Here is a 9,901-nt window from a genome sequence, read left to right as displayed (position 1 = left end):
AGTCTCTCGAAAAAAACACCAAATTGGCCATTTGGTGATCTGTACAAACCAACTACAGCAATTCTCCCGAGAGAAACTCAAGCAGACCTCAACTCCAGCCATCTCAAAATCTAATTCAATTTCCTACATTAAACCTCAGTGGCTCAGACTTGATTCGATCTCGAACTAAAATTGCTACTCCACCTCCCTTATAAAATTGACGCTGAAAGGATTGGGCCAGATCAAAGTTAATAATTTTGAAAAAATTTATTGTTTCGTTTGTAAATTCCGTTGTTCCGAAACTATGAAGATGTCTTGTTTTAGTTCCTCACATAGAAGAGAAAGTTCATCTAACTTATTTGTTGCAGTTTGAGCATTTTGGTGGTGGACTATGCTGAACGTAGAATTTGTTAACATAGTTTTATGTCTGTGTTTTACTTTTTGGAAGAGGTTTTAAGTTCTGTGTTGCAACTCTGGGGGTGGAACCTGTGTCCCTAAAAAATCATCTGTACAAGTTTTGTTGTCAAGTTTTGTTATAGTTGTGGTAAGCACTGGCACTGGACTGTCTCTTTCCTCATGTGACTGCAGCACTTCTGATGTAGTTGAGGTGGTTGAACTCTGCTTCTCCTCCAGGTATATCAGTGATCCCTTTGACAGCATCCACGTATGTCTCATGGGGAAGTGTAATTAGTTCACTCTCAGTAGCTTGTGGAATGACGTAACCTCGTATATTTTTTGGATATATGATTCTTAATTCCAAGACAAATTTGGTTTGAGAGTTTAATTTTACCGCTTGCATTAAAGTGCAGGCCATGTTTGGTATGATCATGCAAGGTATATTTAGTATTTGGAACAATGACAAATGATATGCAGCATCAATGGAAATTGTATGCAGGATGAGACATGCTGTATGATCCACAAGGTCCTCAAATTTATGTTCTACAATATCTATGTGAAAGGCTTGTAAGCCAATGAGGCACTGCCCAACCGAGGACCAAACACACACAGTACAGTACAGTAGTACTTATCGAGACCAAAAGCTCCACTTTCTCAAAGTAAGACTGAGAATAGTTTTTTAACAATCTCTTTAAGGATGTGCCAGAATGAAACTAACGTTTAAGTTTTAACAACAACGTAAACACGTTGTGTTATGTCAATAAGCACAAAAGGTGGTATTATTTGCATATTAAAATAAGCTAAATAGAAATTGTATTTTAAAGTTTCTATCTATGTATGTACAAAAAAAACACATATAAACAGAGATGTTTTTATTGATTTATGTATCATATCCCTGCATTTCTTACTTTTTCATGTTCCTTGATGCACGAAGGAGGCCTTCTACGAGGCAAGTTGTGCTTGAACTTGATCTTTTGACAATTAAGGCTGGTGCCATTGTAGTTGACCTCACTCGGGATAACATTCAAGGGGGACACAGAGGGGTCAGAGGCCTGGGGACATGTAGCATGGACCACCACCAGAATCATGTCACTGAATGGAATACTCTGCACAACGAATGGTCTGGAAAATTCCATACACTTATTGGAACCACTTGATTACAAATTTGGAGACAAAAGTTACATATATTTACAACACTTTTTGCTTTTTTAGTGGTGTTATTTCTTAACATTATAAAAATAAACAATGCCTAAATATGGTACAATCTTTCTATTCTAGGATTTATGTTCTGCTCCAGATGAAAAGAAAGTTAGTATTTTATATAACATACATTGAGTAAAAGAAGGTCTGATAAAAAGTAACAAATGCAAAAATAACAAATATATAAATTCATTTTTAAAATGCTGATTGATTTGATCACATGACTAAAATGACCTTACTTCTTTCTTATCGTGTTGATAGAACATGTATTAAACTTTATTAAAGAATAAAATAAAACGTTTGGAATATAAATTTTTTTAACCATTTATTTATATCATACATATTTTATTCTAAAGTAAATTGTATTAGTATTTTTATTTTTAATAACTTACTTGTCATATTGTATGCACATGACTATTGTTTTGTAACACATAACAATGGCAAATGCCTGAAATCCTATTATGCTTTCACACACAAATAAATCCCAATAAAATTGAGAACAAGGTAGGAGTATGTAAGATCACATATCACGTAACAGGCTTCACTGAAGTTACAAGCAAAACTTCAAATCTATAGCTCAGTTCATTATCAAGATGTCCTGCAGGTAGGCAGAAATATTGCCAGCCTACTGGAGAGAGGCTTCAATGAAGTTACAAGGAAAAATTCAAATCTATAGCTCAGTTCATTATCAAGATGTCCTGCAGGTAGACAGAAATATTGCCAGCCTACTGGGAGAGAGGCTTCACTGAAGTTACAAGCAAATCTTCAAATCTATAGCTCAGTTCATTATCAAGATGTCCCTGCAGGTAGACAGAAATATTGCCAGCCTGCTGGGAGAGAGGCTTCACTGAAGTTACAAGCAAAACTTCAAATCTATAGCTCAGTTCATTATAAAGATGTCCTGCAGGTAGACAGAAATATTGCCAGCCTACTGGGAGAGAGGCTTCACTGAAGTTACAAGCAAATCTTCAAATCTATAGCTCAGTTCATTATCAAGATGTCCTGCAGGTAGACAGAAATATTGCCAGCCTACTGGGAGAGAGGCTTCACTGAAGTTACAAGCAAAACTTCAAATCTATAGCTCAGTTCATTATCAAGATGTCCTGCAGGTAGACAGAAATATTGCCAGCCTACTGGGAGAGAGGTTTCACTGAAGTTACAAGGAAAAATTCAAATCTATAGCTCAGTTCATTATCAAGATGTCCTGCAGGTAGGCAGAAATATTGCCAGCCTACTGGGAGAGAGGCTTCACTGAAGTTACAAAGCAAAACTTCAAATCTATAGCTCAGTTCATTATCAAGATGTCCTGCAGGTAGACAGAAATATTGCCAGCCTACTGGGAGAGAGGCTTCACTGAAGTTACAAGCAAAACTTCAAATCTATAGCTCAGTTCATTATCAAGATGTCCTGCAGGTAGACAGAAATATTGCCAGCCTACTGGGAGAGAGGTTTCACTGAAGTTACAAGGAAAAATTCAAATCTATAGCTCAGTTTCATTATCAAGATGTCCTGCAGGTAGGCAGAAATATTGCCAGCCTACTGGGAGAGAGGCTTCACTGAAGTTACAAGCAAAACTTCAAATCTATAGCTCAGTTCATTATCAAGATGTCCTGCAGGTAGACAGAAATATTGCCAGCCTACTGGGAGAGAGGCTTCACTGAAGTTACAAGCAAAACTTCAAATCTATAGCTCAGTTCATTATCAAGATAACCTGCAGGTAGACAGAAATATTGCCAGCCTACTGGGAGGGAGGCTTCACTGAAGTTACAAGCAAAACTTCAAATCTATAGCTCAGTTCATTATCAAGATGTCCTGCAGGTAGACAGAAATATTGCCCAGCCTACTGGGAGAGAGGCTTCACTGAAGTTACAAGCAAATCTTCAAATCTATAGCTCAGTTCATTATCAAGATGTCCTGCAGGTAGACAGAAAATATTGCCAGCCTACTGGGAGAGAGGCTTCACTGAAGTTACAAGCAAATCTTCAAATCTATAGCTCAGTTCATTATCAAGATGTCCTGCAGGTAGACAGAAATATTGCCAGCCTACTGGGAGAGAGGCTTCACTGAAGTTACAAGGAAAAATTCAAATCTATAGCTCAGTTCATTATCAAGATGTCCTGCAGGTAGACAGAAATATTGCCAGCCTACTGGAGAGAGGCTTCACTGAAGTTACAAGCAAAACTTCAAATCTATAGCTCAGTTTCATTATCAAGATGTCCTGCAGGTAGGCAGAAATTTTGCCAGCCTACTGGGAGAGAGGCTTCACTGAAGTTACAAGGAAAACTTCAAATCTATAGCTCAGTTCATTATCAAGATGTCCTGCAGGTAGACAGAAATATTGCCAGCCTACTGGGAGAGAGGCTTCACTGAAGTTACAAGCAAAACTTCAAATCTATAGCTCAGTTCATTATCAAGATGTCCTGCAGGTAGACAGAAATATTGCCAGCCTACTGGGTGAGAGGCTTCACTGAAGTTACAAGCAAATCTTCAAATCTATAGCTCAGTTCATTATCAAGATGTCCTGCAGGTAGACAGAAATATTGCCAGCCTACTGGGAGAGAGGCTTCACTGAAGTTACAAGGAAAAATTCAAATCTATAGCTCAGTTCATTATCAAGATGTCCTGCAGGTAGGCAGAAATATTGCTAGCCTACTGGGAGAGAGGCTTCAACCTCACTCAGCCAAATTCCCTGGATAGATATGTACCTAGTGATAGGCAAATCCAGAATTTTCTATCTGATTCTAATTTTGAAATTAGGTTTTCATAAACAAAGTACAATAAGAAGATTGATTAATTTCAGTTTGAGTTATGTATATAGTAGATGAATTTTTTAAAGAATGGAATTTTCAAATAGTTTAAGTAATCCATTTTCTTTATTATGTTGCTGATTGAAAGATTTGTTGAATATTTAGATTTTAATTTAAGGTAGAGAATGTGTAATTTGGATGAATTCGCTGATCTGTTAGCATTATGGCTAATCTATAATTTAGAATGCACTTTACTGGAGATATTCTATTAAAAAATGTATCTTATTCAGAACACTTCTGCAATTCACCACCCCTATTATTTATCAAGATTATATATTGTACAAAAATATACCATAGTTGAGGGCCAGGTTGTAAAGATGTTGGCTTTGTTAGCTTCTTAATCTATTTGTATTGTAATAATTGTGAAATCACATGTTGGAATACTGAGTTTTTAGCTATAATTGATTGTAAATTATGTGAATTGAATTCAGAGTCATGTCTACAATATTGGAGTCAATTCTTCAGAAGATTAAATTAAAATAGAAGCATAAGGACTCCTAGTTTCCAGCATGTCAACCTAAGCTTATCACACACCCGATTTACTGTTATTAGTACATGCCTATCCTTGTACCTTCTATAAGTTCTAAAAGTTTCCACCCCATAATTAACATCAGATATTCCAAACAGGATTTTTCTACTAATCTAAAGATTTTCACAATCCAAACTGATATGTTTTATAGTCTCTATAGAAAGTTAGATAGTTACTATTGAAAATGTTAATGGTATGACAAACTCACGGGCGACAAGGACCTCCGCCAGAGGGCCCATCTTGCACCCGTCGCTTCCGCTCTGGCTCCAACTGGTACAGATCCACCTCCATGGTGCATGGAGCAGGCAGTGTGCGGTTGATCATGGCCTTGCTGAACACATCCTTAATGTTGCTCTCCTCCCTGAGGGAAATAGTCGTAGTTGGATCTATGTCTTCCCCGTCCTCGTCCTCAGTATCTGTATTGTAGTCATCTGACACCACCGCTATTGCAAACCAAGACGATTAGTCAGTTCCTTTTGTTTATCAATTTTGGAAACCAACAAAGCATTAGACAGAACATGAACTTTGAAAGAAACTGCACACTAACTTTTGTTCATTATTTACCGTTCATTATGGAAAATCTGTTATGTGTTAGAAAATGTACACCCAATTGATCCCCAATATGAACTACTACTAAAAATCTTAATCAAAGTAGGGAGGATAAGTAATTGATATAATTACTAATACAATAAACTGTGTGATTCTTACATATATTATAGCTGCCTAAAATGTAAAAACTACTTGATTTGGTCACACATGTTACAAACCTTCTTCATTCGGGAAGGAGAAAGCCAAAGTCCCGATCCACTGAAGGTTAAACTCGACGAAGAACCAGACGATGTTGGCAACCATCCAGTTTCCCAACCAGCTCAGATAGTGTAGAGGCTGCATATGAATCAAAATCATGAACTTGATGTTAGAAAAACATCAAGACAAGCACACGTGCAAGTAGACGTGTGCTTATTTGATGCCAGTATTAGTATTTTTTAAATCCGTATCTTCACATACTGTCTCACACACATATACACTCAAAAAACATCAACAAAATTTAACCCAACCAAAATCCACTTTTATGTATACCCAAGGTCTGACTAAAAAGTCAGACTGATTTCCAGCAAGACCTCAAGGAGGATTAAACCTCAAGCTCAAATGTTACACTGCAAAGTCATATCACACATTTCTCCACCCCTGCAAGCCAGCCACCAAACCACTCAGTTGGACTATGGCCTTTGTTTGTATCAGAAGAATATCAGCAATCTGTTAAAAAAATGCCTAGTGTTTTAAAAGAGTAACAATTAATTGTGACATTTTTAATAAAACTTAAGAAGTCAGCAGTGTTTTTGTCAAGTACTTTGAGTGGTTTAAGCAATTTAAAGAGAAACAAGGAGAGGTTGAAGAAAACTCATGTCGATGGCAACTTTTGTCACACAAAAAAATGGATAAAATAATTTTTAAAAATTGGAGATTTAATCTTTATTACTACTAATAATATTAATAATATTAATCTTGCTCAGTTCTGAGAATAAAAAAGAAAAAGGAATCTGGGTTGTGGAGAAACAAGCCAGTGCACTGGCCAATGCTGTACTGGTCATTGTCATTTTTGGCTGAGCATGGCATCGCTATGTTGGAACGTCCCCTCTATTGAAGAATATTAAAGTTGTGAAGAAGTAAAAGTAAATAATTTTATTGCCCTTATATTTTTAGCCATACCACCTCGTATTTATAACATTATAAAAGTGAAAAAAATTATAAGAGTTGGAAAACAATACTTAATGATAAATTTATCTGTACTGTACAACATTGTTGTTACAAATTGAGCAGGAGCCACTTACATTCTTGAGACTATTGGAGCGGCTGCTGCCCTGGTTCTCACTGATGAAGCAGACACCCTGATAGTCGTAGATGTGAACTCTGCGGTACACAGCCTCCTCGACCAGCTTCTCCATAACGTAGCCACGCACCTCACCGAAGAAGTAGCCTGTGTGCTCCTTATTCTCAGACAAGATGATGTAGGCATTGCTATCCAATACGTAGCACTCGAAGCTGTCACTACCACATGTCTGTGTGGGCTTGCAGTTGCCACCAATACTTGTGGGGCACTGGCAGGCAGATCAGAGGTTAAATAATAACAATTTAATTTAATCACTTTAGTTTTAAATTCTAGTTAATACTGCTTGACAAAACTGTGTAATCTTAAGAAACAGTAAGGGCCCAGAATGGACCACTATGCAATTCCATATTGCTTTAGTAATAGCTGTGATATAAATTTTTGTACCTAATATTTTACTTTGTAAATAGAATAAAAGAACAAACAATTGCCATTGATTGAGGTTATTTCATTAAGTCTTTCAGCAATTTAATAAATCAGCCCACTTTTTACCAAAATATGTTTTTAAATCATCAAAATCATTGTAATAAGGAAGAAACTGTATTCACAAAGGAACTTTTGCTATCTTTGAACATGATGAACTAATTTATGAAAAGAGTAAAAATACCAACCTCACGGCTGAGAATGTACTTTTAGTTTCCAATGCAGGTTGGGTTTGGAATTTTCAAGTATAAAAGTTAAAATCAAGATTATCATAAAGTTGTATATAATGACAATTTAGATGTGCATACATACTAGAAATTTTGCATATTGTTGGATGGAGTAGGGGTACACCTAACAGGTACTTACAGAATGTGTGATATTAATGAAGAGGTTGTGGAGAGCTGAATGTTGGAACTGAAAGCCCACAACAGCAGCTGGAGCTTTCTTGTCCCCGTTCTCCACGAAGATGGCATTAGCTGCTGTAACCAGAGTTTCATTCCTATCCGGAACTTCTGAGCCTAAAATACCTGTATAACGAAAAATACTTGTGAAGAATAGGAATTTTCTGACTCTTGTGGGAAAAGAGTACTCTGAAAGTTATCAATTTACACACACAGAAATAACAGTCTGTCTTTTTTTTTGTAGAAATAAACAGATAACATTTAAAAAGCAAACTAAATCGTTTATAGCAAAAATTGTTCAGTATTTAAAGTTTAAAAGGGTATTGATGTATGAAGGATGATTACAAATTTAAAATTATCTTTTTTAAATAATCCATACAAAGTTACACATAAAACAGTCGAATATAATTGAAAAATCCTTTGGAGTTGGTGTCGACTCATTCACAAAAAAACATCCAAGAGCATCTATTTTAAATAGCAAATCTTAACCTACAGAGTTCTACAATAGAGGTCTTAGTCACACCAAGAAAAACTGAGAAATGTGTGACTCATAAATGTAGGGGGCAGCCTTAAAAACTACATAAAAGTGATACTATGAATCTCTCTTGTGACCAAGTTTACCACAATAATTAAAAAGATATCCTGAAATAATCGTTGGCCACTTCCATAGCCCTGTTCTCTTCTTTAACCACTTGACGGTCTCGTTATTTTGCGAAAAAACGTTCCATTTTGGTCATGTATTGATGAAATAAGTACATTACTTTATGCCTAACCACTTTGTTTAGATAAAGAAATTTTTTTTACGTCTAACATGTGTTTTTGGATTTTTTAAAACCCCTATAAGGATTAACCCAAGATATCTCGGCAATGGTAGTAAACGTATGCACATAAGTAATTTGAACTCATATAATTGGGTACTCGATTCTTGTGATAGCATCAATAATATATATTATTAAAGCCGAGTTTAAATTATATATTAAAATATATATATATATATATATATATATTAAACTTTATATATATAATTTCATATACATCAATATATTTTACTATAAATTACTTTCAACTCGTAAGCTTTTACTTTTACATACTAAATTATTTGAGTATACATAGATTGAATATATATATATATACATATAATTATATATATATATATATACTAAAACATTATCTGTAAATGTAAAAGCTTGCACATAAAATAAAGCAATTCTAACACACATATAAATATAAAGTAAATTTATATTTCGTATGCTATATTATGTATATACTAAACATTTATACTATTATACATAATTGATAAATTATTTTTGTGAAAACAATACGGGGAGAAAAAAACAAATTTAGGTAAACAATGGATTATATATTGAGAAAACGCAGAAAAATGAAATCATTGACACGGCTACTTCATAAACATGAAAAGGTCAAAACTTAGTCTATAACAGGTAGCAATGAAAAAGTTATATGTCAACGAAGGTATGGTATACCCGAAAACATGGAGTTACACATAAGGCAACGTTGCAGTCTGGGCAATGGTATCTGGATTCCCTGCGGATCTTCTTTCAGCGTGCGTCCCGCACTCTGCTGCAAATCACACACTGACGAGTCAGGTGGTCCTTCCCTGCCGTGGCTGGAATGTATTCAGGGAAATGACGTTCAATCAGCCTTACTGGGTTGAGAGAGTGGCTTGGATTTCCATTGTTCTTTTGATGACTTCCAATCTGAACATAAGGGGGCTAAGCTGGCCCTCACACTTTTTGTAAAGAACATACGCGTTCCACATACACAGGTCAATAAGATGAAAAAACACTTTTTTATAGTACTTTTTTCATCTTTTCCTAGTGGAAGCGTAGGTGGATATGTGCTGGTCTACACGATCCACTCCACCCATTGTGTCATTATAGGCTACCACAACGTTAGGCCTTTTGGTTGTAACGCCCCTTTTCACCACATTCACCATATTTGCTGAGTGAATGGTGGAAAGAAGGGCAACAATCTTCTTGTCTTGCCAAGCAAGGATATTTAATTTCCCTTTTTGGTAAGATACTACATCTTCTTTTTTCAGTTTTTTTCTTCTTCAGCTCCTTTTTCTTCATTTGCTTAGGGACATCTTTTCTTGACAGTTTTATTGTACCGTAGGTATCAGTCTTATTACTAATAAGAATGTCCGCTAGTTGAGGCGAAGTGTAAAAGTTATCTGTTGTCAAACAGTAACCTTTCCCCAACAAGTCATTGCACAAGGTTAAAACTACTTGTGTAGATTTTGGTAGTTTTTTGAAGT

At 35.7% G+C, this 9,901-nt stretch overlaps 1 protein-coding gene across 1 annotated transcript; it reads right to left on the bottom strand.

Moving 5' to 3' along the window:
- Window positions 1–1,262: 1,262 nt before the first annotated feature.
- Window positions 1,263–5,263, bottom strand: LOC124373652. Its single transcript, XM_046832003.1, has 2 exons — window positions 5,120–5,263; window positions 1,263–1,497 (listed from the first exon to the last, which is right to left on the bottom strand). The coding sequence occupies exons 1-2, from the start codon at window positions 5,233–5,235 to the stop codon at window positions 1,263–1,265; spliced, it is 351 nt and encodes a 116-aa protein (XP_046687959.1). The 5' UTR covers window positions 5,236–5,263.
- Between the last annotated feature and the right edge of the window lie 4,638 nt (window positions 5,264–9,901).

The sequence above is a fragment of the Homalodisca vitripennis genome, unplaced genomic scaffold (genome assembly GCF_021130785.1).
Source record: "Homalodisca vitripennis isolate AUS2020 unplaced genomic scaffold, UT_GWSS_2.1 ScUCBcl_6089;HRSCAF=13140, whole genome shotgun sequence".
NCBI classification, from domain to species: Eukaryota; Metazoa; Arthropoda; class Insecta; order Hemiptera; family Cicadellidae; genus Homalodisca; species Homalodisca vitripennis.
This window is presented reverse-complemented; position numbering and strand designations above follow the sequence as displayed.

What these genes read in the sequence shown, in the direction of transcription:
- LOC124373652 (XM_046832003.1), bottom strand. Translation starts at nt 5,235, where the DNA reads ATGATCAACCGCACACTGCCTGCTCCATGCACCATGGAGGTGGATCTG. An exon ending in GGCGGAGGTCCTTGTCGCCC is followed by an intron (nt 1,498 to 5,119) that starts GTGAGTTTGTCA and finishes GGAATTTTCCAG; the next exon opens with ACCATTCGTTGTGCAGAGTA.